The sequence below is a fragment of the Syngnathoides biaculeatus genome, chromosome 9, assembly GCF_019802595.1.
Source record: "Syngnathoides biaculeatus isolate LvHL_M chromosome 9, ASM1980259v1, whole genome shotgun sequence".
NCBI lineage: Eukaryota > Metazoa > Chordata > Actinopteri > Syngnathiformes > Syngnathidae > Syngnathoides > Syngnathoides biaculeatus.
The window spans coordinates 11,645,210-11,668,414 of NC_084648.1; the positions used below are offsets into that span (position 1 = coordinate 11,645,210).

At 42.7% G+C, this 23,205-nt stretch overlaps 1 protein-coding gene across 1 annotated transcript in view; it reads right to left on the bottom strand.

The window, feature by feature from the left end:
* inpp4b (inositol polyphosphate-4-phosphatase type II B) overlaps positions 1–19,268 on the bottom strand; it is a 181,196-nt gene extending 161,928 nt beyond the window's left edge. Inside the window, 4 exon segments of the mRNA XM_061828785.1 lie at positions 2,021–2,065; positions 15,759–16,127; positions 16,271–16,409; positions 19,191–19,268. Of these exon segments, the coding sequence (XP_061684769.1) occupies positions 2,021–2,065; positions 15,759–15,846 (133 nt within the window). The 5' untranslated portion in view covers positions 15,847–16,127; positions 16,271–16,409; positions 19,191–19,268.
* Between the last annotated feature and the right edge of the window lie 3,937 nt (positions 19,269–23,205).

The window sequence follows — 23,205 nt, forward strand, 5'->3', positions numbered from 1 at the left end:
AGTTATCCACGCTGGTAATAAAGAATTACTCTCGAAGTTATCACGCTTTAACGAGCGGTTCTTGAGATGGGAGATGCAACTTCTCGGGAGGGGTGAGCCAGAGGGTTGAGTATGGTGTGAAGCAGCTTGACAAAAAATATAAAATAAAATATGGCTTACAAAGACTTTACCCAGGTAAAACACAAAGGGAACGCTACTTTGAGTTATCGTGCCCAGAATAGATAAATATCCAGCGTTGTTTAAAGCTGTTAGTAAAGGAGATAGTGGAGTCTCCATTTATCACTCTGAGGACATCGTGATCGTAAATATCTCTGGCTGAGATGCTGAAATTGTAATTTTATGATGTCATCACGCATGAAGTCGCTCAGATTTTCTATAAAATGAGTTTGAAGCAACCGCAGTAGCCGTCTTTAGCCTTGATCGTAATGAATCAATGCCATGAGTGATATACACAGTTGTGCCCCGTCAAAAGGAAGTACGCCGACAACATCCTCATCTCGGATTTTTGCTGTGGAACGTCTTGAAATAGAACTCCCGACATCTCGGGTGGAATGAAAAATGAATGAGGCCGTCTCAAAACACAAAACAAAGTTCGGAGATGTCCTCTCATCATTGTGTCAACAGTTTTCTCCGTACTTTGTTTGTGTTTGCGACACACTCCGTTGGCTCCTCCAAAGACCTGCGGCTTTAATGATTGAGGCGAGTTCAGAAAGTGCTGCCGGCGTGCACGCCACCGAATTCGAAATTGCTTTGCTTCTTTCTCGTTATTCTTTGGCCCCCCCAAAAAAATCAGCAATGGAGTGAAACTCAACAAATCTTGCAGGCGTGTTCACCCGGTTTAAAAAAAAAAAAAAAAAGTAATAAATAAAAACAAATATGATGTTCAGTGGTCAGCATGGTGAATCATGCATGTTCTCCCCGTGCCTGCGTAGGTTTTCTCCGGGCACTCCAGTTTCTTCCGACATCCCAAAAACATGAAACATTAATTGGACACTCTAAATTGCCCCAAGGTGTGATTGTGAGTGTGGCTGTTCGCCTCGATGTGCCCTGCGATTGGCTGGCAACCAGTTCAGGGTGTGCCCCGCCTCCTGCCCATTGACCGCTGGGATAGGCTCCAGCACTCCCCGCGACCCTTGTGAGGATAAGCGGCTAATAAAATGGATGGATGGTGTTCGGCCGCCATTGTGGGTGCGATCAGTAAAAATTGGTTTGGTAGCGCGCCTCAGAGATTTTTGGAATATTCAGCTGCCGTAGCAGGTTACATCGAGCCGTTAAAGATTTGGTAGGGACATCTCTCATGGTAGACCCAGAAAAAAGTTTCAAGAACCCCAAAGATTTAGGCAGTTTGTCATTTTGGTTGCAAGCAGCATGATAGAATGTTAGAATCAACCATTTCGAACCATTTCTTGAGGGTCCATCAAAAAACAAATTTGCCAGATTTTTTTCCCCAATTGCTGCTATATTTCAACCACATGGGTAATACTAAGTTATGATGATTTTGAAGTTTTGTGATTGCGTTGGGGTAGTGCATAGTGGCGAAGGTCTAAAACTCAAAACTCTAATATGTCAGATTCACTAAGGAATGTATTCGGTGAATAAACGAAAAAAAAAAAAAATCCAATTTGGTTGAAGTAACCTTCCAAAGATGAACTCATCCTCAAGATTTTTGTTCACTTGCTACCATCTTTGAATCAGGTACTACATATAAAACAGATGACAAAACGAACCTTCAATGAATGGCCTATTTTCAAACTTTTTTCATATATAAGGCGCATAGAATAGACGCTACAGTAGAGGCTGGGGTTACGTTATGCATCCATTAGACGGAGCTGCACTAAAGGCTCGATATTGATCCATATATAAGGCGCACCGGATTATAAGGCCACTGTCGGCTTTTGAAAAAATTTTACGCTTTTAGGGTAGTCTTATAGTGCGGAAAACACGATACACATGATCATAAAGCTGATCAAAGCAATCATCATTCTTTGAATCAGTGTGACGAGATCTAGAATATGCTTACCGAGGCTGAACTCCACCCGAGGCGTCTTCGGGGCACAAGTAACACCTGAGAGAAAAAACAAAGGCTTTGGTTAAAAGTACAGAAGAACTTGGGAACAACTATTTTTGACATTTAATTATGGGAGAAAATAATGTTGACCAGATTTTCCCAAATTCAGACCGGGCCCAAAATGGGTTGCAGGTGAATTTTTTATTGGGTGGCTGACAGTCAGAGTAAAATGTCAGAAACTATTTTATTGATAATAAATCAATGAAAACTTGTCCAGAAGATTTTATTTTAGGTGGATTCTATGTTTGTTCTATGCAATCTTGCCTCTTTGTTGCAGGAATAAAACGAGAAAAGGTCCTTGATGTTGGTCATCTAAACATAGTAGGCGGCACGGTGGATCAGCCGATAAAGTGTTGGCCTCACACTTCTGAGTTCCTGGGTTCAATCCTGGACCCGCCTATATGGAGTTTGCATGTTCTTCCCGTGCCTGCGTGGGTTTCCTCCGGGCACTCCAGTTTCCTCCCACATCCCAAAAACGTGCAACATTGATTGGACACTCGAGATTGCCCCTAGTTGTGATTGTGTGTGCGGCTGTTTGTCTCCATGTGCCCTGCGATTGGCTGGCAACCAGTTCAGGGTGTACCCCGCCTCCTGCCCCTTGACAGCTGGGATAGGCTCCAGTACTCTCCGCGACCCTCGTGAGGGTAAGTGGTGAAGAAAATGGATGGATGGATACACATACAGTATACATGTGAACAAATAGAAATACACTGAACCGCTTTAGAAAACCCCTGCAATTGGCGAGGGATGGCGAGCTCCAATAAAGTGACAAACCCAATTGCCTATAATAAAAAAAATATATCCCAAAATACTTGCTTAACATTTCAAACTTGTCTAAAATTGCTCTTTAAAATAAAAAGCTGACAGATTTGGTTTAAAAAAAAAATAAATTACACCAGAAGTGTGTGGATCCCTGTGTGTATGTCGCCTTCGCAACGCATAGAAATAATTTCACCTAATAGCTGATCAATTTCCATAGAAAACAAAACCCTGAATGGTTGAATTTGTGAAAAATGAACCACAAATAGGCGAATGTTCACTATTCACTGTTTATCATGGGCAACTGTTGTACAAAATCCCACCCAAAAAAAATATTTGAGTTTCAAGTGACAGTCCGTCTTGTGAGCCCGACAACTGGGAGCGTCGTCGTCCTAGCTTGAAGGGCTCTCTGCTGCCGCAGCTCGACATGTCATCGAAGCTTATCAAAGTTTCATCAGCGGTGGTGAGGATGTGACAACGGCAGCACACACCGCTTCCCGAAGAACTGGAAAGCCGAGAGTCAACAGAAAGAAAGTTTATTGTGGTAGATAATTGGCCCGTCTGTGTAGCCGAGTGCCTTTGCGCACGTCTGCATTATACGCAAAAAATACAGATGCTCGTAACGTGGCTCTTTATGACCATATATATATATATATATATATATATATATATATATATATATATATATATATATAATATATATATATATTTATTTATTATTTTTTTTCAAACGACCATCGTCACCCCAAAAAGGCAAGACATTATATACCTGAATTTTGATTCAAAATCTACTAGTTATTCAGTTGAGACAGAAAATTCTAGGCTGTCCTTCCTATTTTACATGCTGATGAGCGCATCTTGTCGCGTAGCATCTGTACTTTTGTTTATGGCCTTCACACACGCAATCCCCTCTGGATTGTGTTGATAAAATGCATTCTCTATTGGGTTTAAGTCTGGACATTGACTTCTGGACATACATTTTCTATCGCTTATCTCCTCATGAAGGTCACGGGTAATATTGGAGCATATCCCAGCTGACTTTTGGAGAAGCTGGATCCAATGGTCAACAGCCAAAAGCACAGCACATATAGACAAATGTGTACACTCATATTTATACCTATGGCCAATTAAGAGTAATTAATTAACTTTTCATGCATGTTTTTTTTTTTTTTTAATATCAGAGGATGACAGGAAGAATATTGAAACTCCACATTGGATTGCAGAGATTCTTGCCCCCATGCCTGCATGGGTTTCCTCCGGGCATTCTGGTTTCCTCCCAGATCCCAAAAACATGTAGCATTGATTGGACACTCTAAATTGCCCCTAGGTGTGATCGTGAGTGCGACTCTTTGTCTCGATGTGCCCTGCAATTGGATGGAAACCAGTTCAGGACGTACCCTGCCTCCTGCCGGTTGACAGCTAGGGTAGGCTACAGCACTCCCCGCGACCCTTGTGAGGATAAGCGGCCAAGGAAATGAACAAATGGGTCTTTTGACAATAGTGTGTTAAGTGTCATTAGCTTGCTTTATGATGAACAATACCCCAATCAATTTGTTGCGTACATAGTTGTTCTTTAAATTAGCATAAACATTTTTTCCTTAGACTTCTGTGTTTATTCTGTACTTTTGTTCAAGTTCATGACCTGTACACCCCTGGAGAATGTTGTCTCGTTCGAGGTTACTCTCTTTATCTACTCTTCAGCAGGTAAAACACATGCTCTGTAGGGTTTAAGTCCTGTAATTGACTTGGCTACTTGGCCACTTGCTTCCCCGTTATGGACTCCACGTGTTAAATAATTTATATCAGGAGACAAGAGATTTCTGAGTTCATTCTGTACAGTACGTCTGTTCTCGCTCATGGCCTTCACTACTCACCTCCGAAGGCTCTCACTGATGCCGCCAGCCATTGTTTTCGGGTCTTTACTCCCATCTGTCAAAATATTTCTCGACATAAACAGCTGCTGTTTTCCTCGCTCTACCCGTTGAACATCTTTTACTTAGTACACCAGTGCTTTATTTCTTTCTGAGGCGATTCCAGATGGCTGTATTAACTGTGGCCAACGTTTCTGATTGATTTTCCATTTCATCCCCGCCTTTCGGTTTCTTCACCCACACGCAGCTTTTCATGCGACTTAAACCTTCAGTACAAATGCAGCCTTTGCAGCCAGAACCCAAATCCGAAACTGGGCGTCGATGTTCAGTGCTGTACACGTGTTCCAATACCTTTGTTCACATGAAAAATGGGCGGACTTGAATTGAATCTGTTAATCCATCATAGATGTACAATAAATCCTGAACTATTTATGTCTCGTGTCGCATTCATCTTGGGGTGTCAAACCAAAAAGTTTTCAATCTACAGCCCAAAAAAACCCCCAAAAACAATTGGCCTTACTTTTCCAATACCTTCTGAAAAGTGCACATGCATATCGCACACATTTTTTAACCAAAGTTGCTTGGCCCACCCATATTGTACTTTAAGAATTTGATTCTCCACGCTCCATTAGCGGAGCTGATGAGCCATGTTGAGGCCGGCTGTGTCCTGTAAGAGGATTTTCTCGCCGCGTTCTGACCAGCGCAGATGTTTCCTCTGTTGGTTTGCGTGCCCGAATGTGAACGTGATGAATGAGATACTCGGCCGGTGACGGATGAGTCGTCGGTCCTGCGGCCGTCATCGCGACGGGAGCCCTTGAAGGACAACGGATAACTACAAAGTCTCGAGCTGACACTCGCCAAGATTGCGGCATGTTTGCATAATCGGCAATGAATGGCAACAACTATCATTCATGACATTTTTGGGAGGCGCTACAGTAGTAGTCTACTGCACGATCCGTAATGATATGTTTCTGTCACCTCAAAATACTGCACACACAAAATGAAGGGAATACCTTTACAAGCATGCAAAATGTTAAGCCACTGCAACTTAGTTCCGTTTGTTTTATTTTAATGCAAACTTTGAGGAATTTACTGTATTGTTGATTTTGGGGGTTAACTGTCATATGATTTTACATTGTGCCATCCATCCATCCATCCATTTTCTTAGCCACTTATCCTCACAAGGGTCGCGGGGATTGCTAAAGCCTATCCTAGGGATATGGTTTTTCATTATAGGCAATTACATAAACCTTTGGAAGGGTTTGTCACTTTATTGTCGCTCGCCATCCCTCGCCAATTGCAGGGGTTTTCTCCAGCGGTTCAGTGTATTTCTTTTTGTTCACATGTATACTGTATGTGTATCCATCCATCCATCCATTTTCTTCACCACTTATCCTCACGAGGGTCGCGCAGGTTGCAAATCACGCAGGCACGGGGAGAACATGCAAACTCCACACAAGCAGGGGCGGGATTGAACCGAGGACCTCAGAACTGTGAGGCCAACGCTTTACCAGCTGAGTCACTGTGCCACCACATTGTGCCATTTTGGGTGAATTTGGATTTCAACAAATACAACTTTTGAGGAATTTAGAGACGTCTGAGTAGAACATTTGGGAGATTTTAAGAAGTATTATTTTAAGTTTTGCACCTTTGCGAGAATTACAGTCATTCTGCATCTTTTCAGGGATTCATGTTACTCTTGTTTGAACCTAATCAATTATGGAGAAATTGACAGTAGGATTTATTTTTTTTTAATCTGTGGAGTTTTTCTGATGATGTATGCTAACCTTATATTTAACCATGCAACTTTTGAAGGATTTACAATGGTCTTGTTTTTGGCCTTTGCAATTTTTCAGGGATTTGCGGTGGTTTTATTTTAAATTGTGCAACATTCTGCAATTGCAAAGTAGTTTTATATTCAACTGCACCATTTTGGGGAATATGCAATAGTTTTACTTACGTACTTACTCAGAGTACTGACGAGACTCTTATCTTAACCTGGGCAACATTTATTTTTTTCTTTACGTTATTCTTATTTTCGCGTGTGCAATCAGTAGTTGGCTTTCAGTCATCTATTATTATCTAAGATATTTTACAGCAGTTTTTTTTAACTGTACATTTTTAAGGGATATCCAGAATTTTTTAACCAGTGGAACTTTTGGGGAAGATTTACATGAGTCCATTTTTTAACTGCACTACTTTTCAGGGATTTACAGTCATCTTGTTTGAACGGTCACAACATTTTTTTGATGGACTTATCAGTGATTTTATGTTCACCTGCGCAACTTTTTTGAGGGATTTACAGGAGTCTGATTGTAACCATGGCCACTGGGACTTAATTCTACCCTTTGCATTACACAATAACACTCGATGCTAGGGATCAACCACTAGACCAAGGCAATTGCAGGATGCCTAATTACAATAATTAAATCCGTTCCAGATCAGAGACAATCACAAAGCTAAATGCGCCGCGGACGCGCGGGGAGACAAGCAGCACAGGTGTGCCGATCACAATCGATATGCGCTGGCAATATGAATATGCTAATGAGCCCGGCGAGGCGGCGGGCGACATGCAGATGCGACTCCCGCGGGGGGCCCAAAAGCAAATGAGGTGTGCATCGCCTGCTGCAGTGCACTTTTCGTCGGGGCTGGAGGAATAACGGCAACATCTATCAAGCCCTGTCTGCAGGTGGCACCGTCGGCGATGTTGGGGGAGGTGGGAGGTTGCGGAACATGGGTCAGGGTAATTCATTTCAATGTGTACAACAAGACCGGGTGGCTGTCTTGCCCCGTGACAACTATTGAGTGACGTGGCAGCCCATCACTTACCCTTCTTTCCATTCAGTGGAAGCCCACTTGGAGCTACTACGGGCTTTAGCGCATGGGAGACACACAGTGGAGGTCTGCGGCGTTGATAGGTGCTGCGTCGGTTCTATGTAATGCGGAACCCAGCTGACTTGGCGGTCTACATCCCGTTCTTCTTTTAGTAGTAATTTTGTCTTATTTTAACCGGCGTAACTTTTGACAGATTTTTGTTGTCATATAAACAGCGCAATTTTTGAGGGATTTAAAATTTTTGTACTTTAACATGCCAGTTTTGTGAGGGTTAATGGTATTTAGCCTTTTTGTTCCCAACATGGAGAATATTTGGGGAATTCATGTTAGTCTTACATTAACTTGCACAACTTTGGAGGAATTTTACCGCAAGCAAAGATTTTTTTGGAGGGGGGCAATTTTGGGAGGATTTGTGGTCGTCATACTTAACCAGCAGAACTTTGGAAAGATTTATATGAGCCTTATTTTAACCTGCACAATTTTTTATGAATTTCTGTTTGTCTTATTGTATTTTAACCAACACAAGTGTACGTTACAAAGTGTTGCTCAGATGTGAGCGACTTTTTTTTTTCTTACAGTAGTCTGGCCCGTAACTCCCTCTCATTACATTAACATGGAATGCAACTGACTTGGTGGGGTGTATTCCATTATCGTACGGAGCAGGCACGACAGTGACGCTTATAGTTCCATTTTCAGTTCTACGGTTATAATATCAAATTGTCCCTTTTCGCGATGGCTTCTGCTCACTACTAACAAACAGCAAAGAAATACATTTGTCTCATCCTGCTTCTTCCCAAAAACAGAATAAAACAAAGGCATTTGTTCCTGTTATAGTATAGAAAGTGTAAAGGAATTATGTTGAAGTGATGCATCTCAACAAGGAGACAAACTTTAAATGTGGTGCAAGAGCTAGGTTTAGCCTGGGTTGTTCGTGGAAGTTACAAATAGTCTTCCCCATTTGTGTCATGATCCTGCCGCGGGTGCGCTGATTGAGGCGCACACCTACGTCTCATGCGGGCTGATTAGTCTGTGTATTTATATCACCCCGATGACGACTGGTCCCCGCCGGATCGTTGAGCTCCATGTCCCGTTCCAGCACTCTTGTATCCCTGATCGACATCCGGTGTGTACCGACCTTCGCCCGTTCTCCGACCAACCTTGTAAGCCTGACTCCTTTGATACTTCTGCCTGCCTTGATCGTTCTCCTGTGTACCGACTCCTGCCCGCCCGCTCACCTGCTCTCTTCGCCCGACGTCCCAACTACCGCTGCTGCACAGGACTGCCTGCTCGATCCCCGACCTCGGCATATAATAAACGTTTCTCCTTGAACTACCTTGCATCGTCCGAGTCCTGCATTTGGGTCCTACCCCCGTTCCGATTTTTCGTGACAATTTGTGCACAGTTGTGTGCATTTTTTCTAAAATAAAAAAAATCTGTAAGCCATTTATTTTGTGGGTAAATGTTGTACAATGAATGACCATGAAATGATTTACAAGTGCTTTAAAATGATCATTTGGGGTATAATTACTCTGTAATCAATTAGTGTGTTTTTTTCTCGACGGTATATGTATATAGCGTATTATAATATTCTGTAAGTGTGGAAGCTGCGAGGGCTCACTCAGAAATGCTGAATATTCCTGACTCCGCAAAAAACATTACCAAAAAAAAAAAAAAAGAAAAATCACCTAGTTGCATATACAGTACTGCAGGCTCAATAAAAACAACAAGCAATTTCCAAAGAGCTTTGATAAAGCCCTCAATGTGGCTACAGCCGCCGTTACCCTCTTCATGAATACATATTACACGGAGGAGGCCCAGCCTCGGAACAAGCACTGTTTGTATTCCCAATTCTATTTACTTTGGATTTGGAGATGATATTAATAATTCACGCATGCGCTTGTGCGAACGTACGTGCGCGTAGGCGCGCGGGCCGGCTCACAGCGGCGGTTTGACGTTGCCGGCCATCGCTGAAGTTTTCGCCAGAGCACAAACATTGCCACGTGAGAGATGCCAACTGTCTCGTTTAATCCGCCGGCGAGTACAAATCCCGCAAAATGGTGGATTATTTAATCCACATGAAGCGAGACCAAAAACCCGCCTGCTGCAGCCTTGTTAGCATTGAAGGTAGCAGTGGTGCGCACACAGCTACATAACCACCTACAACTAGTTATTCAAACTGTTTTATTATTTTAAACCTGGGCCGTTGAACTCGTTTCTGTTGTGCACTACATTGTAGTTACGGTTTCTCTTTGCGGGCCATTAAGATTTATGTTAAACCAAGTATAATCACCTCATGATATTACATAGACAACAAATTAATGTTTAGTTTGTTCTGGATTTAGAATAAAAATACTATCGACTATTGTTCAGTCCATTTGTCAGTCGTACAAGAGTAGATTTAGACCGGCGCTGCACAGAAGCTGAATTACATCTCAACATTCAGAAAAGCAATCGATACCAAAATGAACATTTATAAACGGATATTCAATGTTATAAGGTTGCAAATCGTACCTTGACACCAAGCATTTTTGCCTCTGAGTCAGAATTACGTTTATTCATCATTAAGAGGAACATTTGTACTATTTTAGTTGTAAATAGTTTCTATCTATATATATATATCTATCTATATATATATCTAGGAATTTATACAAAACCAACTCTTGACGACTATGTTATTTTTAAATAGTGATGCGGGCTGCGTCAAATATTATCAGCATTTTGGGCTGCTGAAAAATGGACGACAGGCTGCAAGTGGCCTGGCGACCAGTCCGGGGTGCAGCCCGCCTCTTGCTCAAAGTCAGCTGGGATAGGCCTCAGCACACATAAGCTAAATTACCGTAATTTCTGGCCTATAAACGGCAACTTTTTTCCACGCGCTTTCAACTCTGCGGTTTATGCGGTGATGTGGCTAATTTGTGCATTTTTTCTAACGGCCGCAAGGGGGCATTTGAACGGAAAAGGTAAGAGTGAGACCGGTGGAATATATGTGCAGAGGAAGTGACTTTCACCGGTCTGGTCCTGTTAGCGCTGCGCTAGCGTGTTACTGCCGTGTCTCAATGATTTTTACCGGTATGTTTTTTTTTTTTTTTTTAACCGGCCCTGTTAGCACGGCGCTGCTGGCATTAAACTCTCTGTGTACCGTCCTTCTTTGTAAATATCTCATATAGATATGAGACATGTAAATATCTCAGTTTCAATGTGGGTTTCAATGTGATCACTTGCGGGTTTTACACACCTTTAATGTATGTATGTACCAAACCTTTCCTTTACAAATATAATGGGTGGGGCTTATAACCAGGTGGGCTCTGTAAGACGGGAATTACGGTAGTATAACCACGAGAAAATGGATGGATAGATGCATTATTTTGACATGCATCCACCAGGGTCACAAATATGTTTGAGCCTATCCCAGCTGACTTTGGGCGGGAGGCAGGATACACCCTAGACAGGTCGCCAACCAATCGGAGGGCACATTTAGACAAACAATCATTCACACTCAAATTCCATTTCCACCTAGGAACAATTTATAGTCCTCAATTAACCTAATATGCATGTTTTTGGAACGTGGGAGGAAACTGGGGAACCCAGAGACAAGCCATGCAGCCACAGAGAGAAAATGCAAACTCCACGCAGGAAGGCCAGAATCCACAAACCTCAGAACTGTGAGGCACACTTGAACAGAACAGAAGAAATCAAAAATCAACTTCAGCCTTCAGCGCAGTTTATGATAGCACTAATAACATCAATTACCTAGTTTGTTATAGACACAGTAACAAACTAATAGTGTGTAAATACCATATACATAGTTAACGCTCATTCAGTAAGTACAACACAAAAACACGAGTTAGTTAGCTAGTTAATGAAAACAAAGACGCAAACCTCAAGATAATCCCGCCATGAATAGCCTCCATTAATTTAGCGTAACGGCATGGCAGGAGGTGTGTAAAAATTGCTATGGGGTTCCGTTCCGCCTTTCAAAGTAGCAAGCTTCACCCGCTTTCCCGTGCTGTCACCACGGAGGAGAAGCATGCAAACTATGTCACCTTTCCACCGATAATGTGGGCTTGTCAAGTCCGGCTCTCGTGCGCAACATGCTAATTGCGCGCTTGCTCTGCTTGGCTAAACAAAAAAATGGAGGCAGTGACCCCTCCACTTCCACAACTGTCACGTGTCATCCACAAACATGATAAAGTGAACGCACGCAGTGTGTAATCGCTAATGCGTTTGCGTCTATGGATTTAAATGCCCACGTGTAGATTAAGACAAAAAACGTGACAGCTTTTACTCTCCTTTGGGAAGATGAAGTAGTGCTGTGTTCGCATACCAATGCAGTAGTGTAACAATTGATAGCTGTGTTTAGTCAGCCACTAAGTTGGGTAGGGTCATTTATAAGATAACTAATGAGTACTATTGCGTAAACACAGTTAACTAGCTATCAGTAAATCAGGAAGGTCGGAGTATTATACAATACATTTAGTTAGCGGTATTGTGTAAACCAGAATATACTAGTTTTGTACCTAACGTAATAGTTAGCAGCTAGTCAGTGAGTCTGGTTGATAGCACTATTACACAAAATAACAGTTGCAAAAACACCATATCTTAGTATAGGTAGGTGCATACATACATAAATTGAATACATTTACCAGTTTTTCTAAGGCAAAAAAAAAAAAAACAATTCAGCAGCTAACTAGCTAGCAGTAAAAAAAATAACACAAAATGTCAGTCACAAAAAAGTCCGTTTGTTGATTTATAAGTACTGAAAGGTCATGTTAGGACAGCAACCTGCGCTAATACCCGGTTCCAGGAAGTGCCTTAAACGGAGTTGTTTTTTAGCAGACTCAACGGCTTTGGGTGTCTCGTCAAATCAGTTCGATCCTGTTTTGAGACTTGTCCGCCAACGGCAGCGTTCCAACATTGCATATATAATCTTTGTTCTGCTTTCACACACACTCGGTGTCGGACCACAGCCTTTGTCTGTGTCACATTGTGTGTCACAGAGCACTCTGTTCATTAAACTTTGAAGTGTTTGTCACATTTCACGCCTCTGGAGTCCAGTTATTGACCGAAAGTGGAATTGGACGAACACATGGAAGGACCCCAAAAGGCCCTCCTTTAAATATTAATGAAAAGTTTTGGGTTTTTTTTTCCAGTGGTGGGTGGGGTACTTTTCTATGCTAACTAGTTCGAAGATCACTTTATCATTCAAAAATTGAACTAGTTTAGTCCAAAGTTCATAAATGAAAGTTTTTAACAAAGTTCAACAAATTCAAATTACATCACAGCAGATCCTGCAATGTTAATAGTCAGTAGTAAAACAATTACAGGGAGTCCTCGGGTTAAGACTCTCTCGACCTAAGACTATTCGACTTTACAACGCCCGTCCCCGTCCGGCTTTTTATCTGGCTAATGCTGGTCCGTGTTTGTACCCCGGGAGTATCTTAGCATTTTTCGCCCTCCTTTTTAGACATTATGGCCCCAAAGAAGAAACCTGTCTTTTAACAATGCTTCTTCAGCCAAAAGAAAATTCATTACCATGGAAATGAAGCTCAAGATCATGAAAAGATTGCAGAAAGGAGAGACAGCAACACCATCAAGACTTCAGTCGGTCCCAATCGACCGTGGTGACAATTATTAAAGACAAAGCCCGTATTGTAGCGCATGTGAAGGGTTCCGTTCCAATGTCGGATACAATGATCACAAAACAAGGTTCTTTGATACTTGTCTAGATGGTGAGGATTGAGGACCAAGGTCCTTGGCAATAGCTAAGCACAGGCTCCCCTTCTTCTTCTCCATCCACACCTCAGCACGAATGCTAAGTACATCATCGTTTATTTCACTGTATTTGTTTTTTATACAAAGTATTTGATGTAAATTCTGACTACAATGGTAGAATCAGACTTAAGTCTTCATTCGAGTTGAGTCATTACTGTAGGAACGGATCTCAGTCGTAGACCGAGGAGTCCCTGTAGAAAGCTTCAAAATTTTGAATCACATTACTAGACTTCATACGAGGGACTAAACCAGATTCTAAATGAAGAATGCAGCTGGTTTGAATACATTCGACAAAATTCCAACTGAATACATTTGAAACTTTTCAAAATAGTGTATTTTAAGACATTTATTTGAGAGTTTATGAGCCCTTGTAAATACCCACATGGCAGTATAAAGTGAAGTGTGACGCTGTATAGCGGTCATATATTCACAATGGACATGGGAGTTATGAGAGCGACATGACAGTTCGTGAATGATTGTGGTCATGTTGTACATAGAAGGGGTTGTTATATGGGGCTTTCCCACCGCAGGGAGCCTTTGCAGGAACTTCCCTAGCTACCCTCATAGCTTGAGTTCACCCCATGCCCCCACCAAAAAAGAAACTATCAGGGTACAGAGGGTTCACCGTGGAATTTCCAATCCTAATTTAATGAATTTTCTCAATTCATTCTCTCATTCTCAGCTTTTAATTAAATTTTATATACTTGTGATTTCTAGTCTATAAGCCGCGACTTTTTTCACACACTTTCAACCCTGTGGTTTATGCGCTGATGTGGCTAATTTGTGCAATTTTTTCTAACGGCCGCAAGGGGGCACTCGAGCGGAAAAGGTAAGAGTGAGAATTGTGGAATATACGTACCAAGGAAGTGCCTTTTACCAGTATTTTTTTTTTTAAACCGGCCCTGTTAGCACCGCGGTAGCGAGTTGCTGCTGTGTTACTGCCGTGTCTCAGTGATTTTTACCGGTATGTTTTTTTTTTTTAACCGGCTCTGTTAGTGCTGTGCTACCCTGTTGCTGCTGTGTAGCTGCCGCATCTGTTTTTTTTTTTTTTTTTTTACCGGTATGTTTTTTTTTCATTTTACCAGCCCTGTTCGTGCTACCGTGTTGTTGCTATGTTAAGCTAATGTATTAAAACTTTGAAAACTCTTTATGTGTATCGTCTTTCTTTGTAACTATCTCGTGTTTCAATGTGGGTTTCTATGTGGGCACTTGCGGCTTTTACACAAGTGCGGCTTATGTATGTGCCAAATGGTATTTCCTTTACAAATGTACAGGGCGAGGCTTATAATCAGGTGCGCTCTGTAGGCTGTAAATTACGGGATGCACGTTTTCTGGCACACTCTTCCATTTAATTTTGAAATTAATCTACACCATTATTATACGTTGTCATTTGCTGTATTTTAGAGCAACCTTTTAGAATAAGACGCATTGCAAAATTTATGAGGCCATCTCTCGCAACTTTAAACATCGCCTTGGTTTAGATGCGTCCAACAAATGCACTTTTCTCAAGAAATAGAGGTGCGGTTTATGCAGATTTCATCTTACGGGCATACACGTCATGTAGTATAAATTCTGGCTGAGTAACACACACGGCGGTGAGAAGAAAATTGCCCGCTGCGCACGTGTCATGAATCCGACTGATTTTGCATATACGACTAACTTGCGCACAGAGAAAGAACATTTTTACACGTTGATTTATGAATGACAACCATCCACACAGACAGTAGGTGCTGTAAACAAGCGTAGTCAAAAATATCAAGCCAGCCAAAATGACAGAGCCTGCTCTTTCCCAAATACTACTCGGGATTTTTTACTCCAACCACATGGCGAAAACGTTGACTAATAGGTATTTTCTCATGCCACAAACATAAACTTGCGTGTTAAAGTCACTGACGAGGACTTGTCTGGCTGATTTTTGCAGTGCCCAACTAGTACGGCGGTCCCAAGTGCTCAGATAGTCCCGATTCCGTTATCTTCGATGAGGTTCAGACCGCTGTATTTTTTTTCTTTCCCTTCATGAGAATGGAAGAACGGAAAGAGGATGAAGCAAGAAATGTGCGCTGGCTGGGAAAATCCTGGAAATTTTCCACCTATGTGCAGCCCCCTTTTTATAACATGCCAAAACATACAAACCCACCTCAACCTACTTGTTAACTCGGTTTCCCTAACTTCTTTTGTTGTTTTTTTCCACTCTCTGGGGTATCCACCTGTTTCCTCTTTCTCTTGGACACAGGCACACACTTTACGAGAATGTGTTTTAAAGGACTAGAAATGAATTTGCTGTTGACGCAATAAACAAACAGATGGGAAAAGGATAAATCGAGAGGGATGCTGAACTGTGCGACGAGGGTGTTGGACACAGGTGGACGACATATTGTGCTGGAGGAGGAGGACGCAGGTGGAGGGGCAGAATGAAGAAACCACAAGAAACCAGAACGGCGCAGGAGGCTCACCGATCACATGAGGCAGCTCCTCTCCGGAGCAACTGCTCAGCTCCTTCAGGTCAACCAAGCAGTATCCCCCCTCCCGAGCTCCGTCCATCTGTCCGGCTCCACCTCCTCGACCGCCTCTTCTGCGGAACACCGCGGTCCAGTCCAGTTTTTCCCCCCCACCTCCGACTAGCGGTGTGCACTTGGACGGGCAAGCTGCCGTCACGGCGATAGCGATCTGCGCCCGCACTCGAACGGCATCCGAGATGCTTTTTCAGAGGAGAGGGACCAGCCGGGGACTGGGAAAAGGGAGGGAGGGGAGAGATGGTGGGGGGCCGTGGTGGGGGTGGGGGGTGAAGGCAGCAATAGGTGGAGAGTGATGAGGGAGTACGACTGGGAATGAAAGAAAAAGCAGGACAGAATTGATGTTATGTGCAATACAGTGCTCTCTGCATTAATCTTGGGCTGCCCGAGCGCACCTAGACGACAGGGCGCAGTGCCCTAAAAAAAAACAAAAAAAAAAAAAACACATATACATGCACAGAACTCTTTCCTCTTCTCTTTTCCTCCTCTTGTCAGTGAATGCAGACATGTCTCTGCTTCCTGTCATCCGCCTGCCTCGCTCACAATCCCACTCCCAGCATGGGTCTCTAGTTTGGTTCTTCGTAGAAAAATCTAAGACCAGACACAAATGCTTAAGATTCATGTCCACATGTTCATTGGAAAGGAAAACATACCTAAAAATTCATGAATTAGATTGTACCGCCACACAATTGATCTGGATTTGGTTTTATAATTGATGTAGCAATGGGGAATGTGGTAAAGACGTGAAGAAATGGGCCCAAGCGGGGTGGAACAGGTGAGGGAAGGTGTCTGGTGTTCTATGTGACAGAAGAGTCTTCGCTAGGATGAAGGGAAAAGTTTACAAAACAGTGGTGAGGCCTGCCATGATGTACGGATTAGAGACGGTGGCACTGAAGAAACAACAGGAAGCACAACTGGAGGTGGTAGAAATGAGGATCCTGACGTTCTCGCTTGCAGTGAACAGGTTGGGTAGGATTAGAAATTAGCTCATGAGAGAGACAGCCAAAGTTGGATGTTTTGGAGACAAGCTTACAGAAAGCAGACTTCGATGTTTGGCGAGAGCGAGAGGACGATGAAAGAGAAGGTTGATGGATGTGGTGAGGGAAGACATGAGGGCAGTTGGTGTTAGAGAGGAAGATGGAGGAGATGGGCTAAGATGGAAAAAGATGACACGCTGTGGCGACCCCTAATGGGACAAGCCGAAAGGAAAAGAAGAAGAAGAAGAAGAAACTAGTAGTTTTACGTAGAGAGACATTAATGACTTAGTAACTTGAGGCTGACTAGACCCTCCTGGTGAGGGGAACAGTGTCTCAGGGAACCGTCGGCACCAGAACTGGACCACAGGCCCTGGCTACAAACTTGCAGGATGGAGCCCCCCAGGTGGAGAGTACTCCCACTCAAGAAACACAAAACTCTAAAGTTACCATAAAAGTTCTCACAGTGAGGCAGGATAAAAAGCATTTGTGTGCAGCACCGTGGTGGACCAGATATTTTATAGGCCAGTCTACCATATCAAAACCAGCACCTGGATCCAGCTGAACTAACATCATTTGTTTAATGGAATCAAGATTACCTCTAAAATTTGAACAAAGTAATACATCTAATCATTATAATCTATCCAACAAAGTGCTATGTGAAGTCCTCAGAAAGAGTTCATTGGGGTTAACGGGAAGCTACTAAAACTGGGATTCAAAAGGTTATTAAAGGTCAAGTGTCATACCTATGAACATTCTAAAATAGATGTTGCAATGAAAAATACGTAGAACATTATTCACTTCAATGTCCATAGGAAAAAACAACGTGCAAAGTTGTCTCATTTGACATCCAAGTGGTAGCCATATTGCCTGCATCGTCTGTCCATTATGTCACACCGGGACATTCGCCATGGAAAACACGTTGTGCCACCTACTATGGGACACGGAAGCTCTTTTCAAGGAAGAGAACATCTCACAATCGAGTGAAGTGACCGGGGCAATATTAACCTATTGTTTCGAGCTATATTTAGATGATATGCGGATCACTTCTAACAAACAACAGACTCTCAGACAATATGTATAAGCCAGCCCAGCCCAGCCGAAGCCGAGGCTCATCCGCGGCGGACGAGGCGCCACCAAAGCCATGCCCCTCGTCCGAAGCCGTGCTCGGCGCTGACGAGTACATCGACACATTTAGTACTTTGACATAAGTGCGCGGATCTTTTGTTACAGTCAGAGAGGATTACGCCCCCCCCATGCCTCACCCTCACACCGTCCACCAAACAAATTATTTTCTACCTACCTGTCATTTGGAACCCACGAAGCTCTCACACTTTGCACCCATGCAATCCATTTTTCACGACGAAACGGGTCTTTTTGAAAAGTATGAAGAATGAATCCATCCTCCCGAGTGTTCGAGCAATGTCCAGCAATGCAACGAGCCGGCATTTTGGCTAACATGAAGGATCAAAGATCTACCTTCCAGCAGGTAAAACTAGCATAAACACACGAGACCGCTTGAGTGGGCGTCTGCTACTAACGTCACTTCCTGCTTCTTCTCAAAAACAAATCCCTCGAGAGGATTTTCATGGCGTGGGTGACAAAAAGCCATATACGTCAAAATCATGTTGTGTGATGAAAAAAGAGATGGGTCCATTCCGGCTGCCTTTTTTATTTCATTAATAACACACTGAAAATCATGCATTTCATGACAGTGACACTTTAATAGCACAAAATAAAACTAGGTAGTTATTTTGTTCTCCGTGATCATTTTGGAGAAATCCACATTTCTCCGAATTCTCAAAGCAGTCTTCCAGACTTTTAATTGGTATTTGATGGTCCCCAATTATTGGTTTTCCCCTAATTTCTACAACCTAGCAGCACCTTTTTAAGTTTTTTGTTTTTTTTTAATCTCTCCCATTTTCCAAGGAGGATTGTTACTTTTGTTAACAAACTTTTGGGTTTTTACTGGCACAACTAATTCCAGTTGATTAGCTAGTAGGCTACGCAGTTAAGTAGTCAGGCACTTAGCTAGTTAATAAGTTAGCAACTCCAGTAAGCCACCAGCCAGTTAGAGAGAGTTAACAAGCTTTTAGGGGCTTTGTGGATGTCTGATAAGCGCGGACACTATGTGCAATCCTGTTCTGCTAACGTACAGCCGGCCTGGGCTCGAACCACGACGTCTTTTACGTTTGTTACTGTGCGGCTGCCAAGGTCACCGCAAAACAGAGCGCACTAAATCGATGCCAATTTGCAATCACGGTTGTTTTCGTGTGTGTGTGTGTGTTTGTTCAGTTTAATGGAACGTCGCCTCACACGGTGATGAAATGTCATTTCATACAATGTAGGTCACTCCTGTAAGAAAAGTATTGACTTTGATTGAACAGATTGTACAGACCTCCATTACTTCATGAACAGCCCACACTTTTAGTTGCCTAAGTGGTAACGTGTTGTTTTGTTTGCTTTTGTTAAATAGCTAGCAACTTCACTAAATCGCTAAAACTAGAAGGCTAGCAGGTCGGTCACTTGTTAGCTACCGATTCTCAAGGCAGTGGTCTGAGTTGGGGCTGCTGACGATTGGCTTAAATGATGATAAACGAGACGCGAGGTGAATCCACTCCACGGGAGGAAGCTCCTTCCTCACTCCCGCAAACAAATCAACAAGAACACACCATATTCCTCCTAATGGGAACGTCCATCCATTAACATTATCATCCAGTTTCTTGTAAAGGCGACAGTTGTTATCAAAGACTGACTGATAAAGGAGGACTGGGGGGGGGGAATCGATAGAAAAACTCACCGCAGATGGAGACGAGTGCAACGCAGCCGCGCTGAAAGTAGACGTAGACTGTCGTGGAAAACAGATTCGCACATTAAACTCCTCCACAAAGCACTTGGACCCATTTGGAAACTTTGGGAAATGCTCCACGGCTGTGTCAACCCATAAAGTTACTTTAGCTTGCTTCATGGCGGATGGAGCATTCGCGTGTGTAGTTGTATGCCTTTAACAAGAAAAAGACGTCGACATTTTATGTGACAAAAATCATCAATTTCAGCATAAAGTAAAACAATATGTAGTAACTGGTTGAAAATGAGACAAGAATGAACAAAGTTTTACAAGGAGTTGTGTTCCAGGAAAATAAAATTGCAAGAAATCATTTCATAGCAAAAAAAAAGTTGCTCTGAGTTACGCTGAAATTGTAATCTTACGAAAACGTGACAAATTTGACGATAACATTGTAAAGCATTTTATTTTTTTCTATTTTAATGTATTTTAGTTTTTTATACGAAGTACAGACACCCACCCGTTTTCTAAGCCTCTTATCCTCACGAGGGGTGCGGGAGTGCTGGAGCCAATCCCAGCTGTCATCGTAAATTTTGACTTTAATGGTGAAATCCAATTTATCTGGAAATTTGGGTAATGTCTATGGTGTAGGAACGGATCTCTGTCTAGACTGAGGACTCCCTTGACTAAATTTAAATACCCACGTCAAACTATGCCTTAGTTTATGTTGATGAATTCTGGGTTTTAAATTTTGGGACGTTTCACTTTGTGTAGCATTACCATTTTAGGCTCCTTGAAGGAATAAATAATTCGATTCAAACATATTTTTTATATAAAATTGAATTTCCTCTGACAAATTAGACCCGTGTTTGTTTAAAACAGTCGATTATCCAACATCAATCGTGATGTACACAACACACCAATAAAGGCACCGATGAAATGAAAAGATAGTCATCCATCCATCCATCCATCCATTTTCCTTGCCCCTTATCCTCACGAGGGTCGCGGGGAGTGCTCGAGTCTATCCCAGCTGTCAACGGGTGCAGGAGGCAGGGAAAACCCTAAACTGGTTTCCAGCCAATCGCAGGGCACGTGGAGACAAACAGCCGCAGTCACGATCGCACCTTTGGGCAATTTAGAGTGCCCAATTAATGTTGCATCTTTTGGGGATGTGGGAGGAAATCAGAGTGCCCGGAGAAAAACCACACAGGCACGTGGAGAACATGCAAACTCCACACAGGCGAGGCGGGGCGGGGATCGAACCCGGGTCCTCAGAACTGTGATACCAACGCTTTACAAGCTGATCCATTGTGCCGCCTTGTGATATAATAAGTAATGTTATAATATGTTATAATATATAATATGATAAGAATGAAGTCATACATTTATGCAGAAAAAAAAACATAATTTTCATAGTTTTCATAATACAGGGCAGCACGGTGCGGCAATAGGTTAGAGCATTGGCTTCACAGTTCTGAGGAACGGGGTTCAAATCCTGGCCCGTCCATGGGGAGTTTGCATGTTCTCCCCGTGCCTGCGTGGGTTTTCTCCAGGCACTCCAGTTTCCTCCCACGTCCCAAAAACATGTGTGGTAGGTTAATTGACAGGTTTAAATTGCCCGTAGGTTTAAATGTGAGTGCGAATGGTCGTTTACAGTATATGTGCCCTGCAATTGGCTGGCGACCAGTTTCGTGTGTACCCCGCCTCCTGCCCATTGATAGCCAGGTTAGGCTGTAGCACTCCGGTGACCCTTGTGAGGATAAGAGGCTTGGAAAATGGATGAATGAAAATATAGTGGACCTGTTAATAATAATGAAGTTCAAAAGTCTGCATCAAGTATAAAATCAATAATTACGGAAATAAACTTGCAATGTTACAAGAATAAAGTTGAATATTATGACAAGAAATGTGTCTATTTTTGGATGGTCGTAATAACAAAAACAAAGTAATGTGTTACAAATAATGTTGCAATTTTATTATTTGAAAAAGGAGCAATACAATACTGTAATTCTTACACTGTCAGTTATGCAATGTTATGTTGTTATGTTCCCAATCAGTTTACATTGCTATCAATCAGTTGGTCAGTGATTTTCCATAATTTTAGTATTTGCTGCTATTTGAAAACTAACTCTTGTTTTTCTTGTTGATCAACTGCACTCTACTGACTGACATTCCAGGTACCAGCTCTCACGCAACCTGCTCCTGGATCTCCACGTAGACTGAATTCAGTCCGACTGCATTAGCACTGGACAAACACGCCGACGAGCGCTCGGGCCCGATGCGTCAAGCGGACCTTTAGACGAGACAAGGGAGCGGCAAAGCGCGCGGCGCCCGGGGATCGACGTGTGGCTGTGATTTATGGGAAAAGGTCAGACCTCTCGCAGGGAGGAGACGCTTGAGGTCGAAATGCGGGCCGATTCCAATCCAAAGCTGCTGTTGTTTTTATTTGGCGATGCTGATGCCGCTGCGGTTCAGCGGGAGGCCTTCCTCTCCTCCCGCAACTACGACTTCGCTAGGAAAAAAACAACAACACGCAGTCAAATGCCAGAAGCTATTTTAGTCATCATCATTCGCTTCGTGGCTTTTTGGGGTCATACTGACAGATCATCCGACCATCTAACTAACCACCAAAGTGATCGACCAACAAAATCCAACTAACTCACTGACCATCCACCAACCAAAACGTGAATTTGAATAATAAACGTATTATCGGACTCACTGACTAACCAACCAACCTGCCGACTGACCAACTGGCTAAGCTGACATGCTGACATTTGCACCTTTCTTAAAATCTTTTTTTTCTTTGCAAAGTTTCCCTATTTTAATGTTTCATTTCAGACAAAGATAACCAGAGTTTATAAATAATGATTTCATTTAAAAAAAAAATAATAATAATAATACAAGCTACCTGGCCCAGTGTTAAAAAAGAACAAAAAAAGTAATTGCACCCCTTGTTAAATGATGAATTAAAAGCGGCTAATCACCATTTTGGAAAGCCGAGTTCATTTTCACTGATCCCACTCGAGCCCGATTACGTTCAGATCAGTTCAATCCAGAATCTACTTACATAGAACTTGCCTGATAAAATGAAGTCAGCCAAAAAAGCTAAATAAAGCTGTGCCAAAAATTCCAGGAGACAAAGAAATTCAAGAACATGGAGTAAACTCCCCCCCCCCCCCCACACACACACACACACTCCAATAATTACCCCATGAGCACACACACGGCTGGGATAGGCTCTAGTACTCCCGTAAACCTTGTGAGGATAAGGGGCTAAGAAAATAGATAGATGGATTTTTTTTTTTAGCTCAAGGACAATAAAAGTCCTACAAATAACTACTGGAGTAAGTATGCAATAAAGAGTTCTCAAGTACAGTAAAGCCTCAGTCTTCGAACGTTCCCCGTTTTCGAACAAATCGGTTTTTGAACGAAAATCGGTACTCAAACGCCTCTGATAAAAAACAAAAATAAGATATTGCGGACGGCCAGACCAGCTCACCCACGACGTGCTTTGTTGTAAATTCCGCCGCCGCCGAAAAACCACGGAAATAACATATTGCGCGCGGCGCAAGCAGCTGACCCACCCATGACGCGCTTTGTTATTGTCAATTCGAACGCCCCCTGCCCC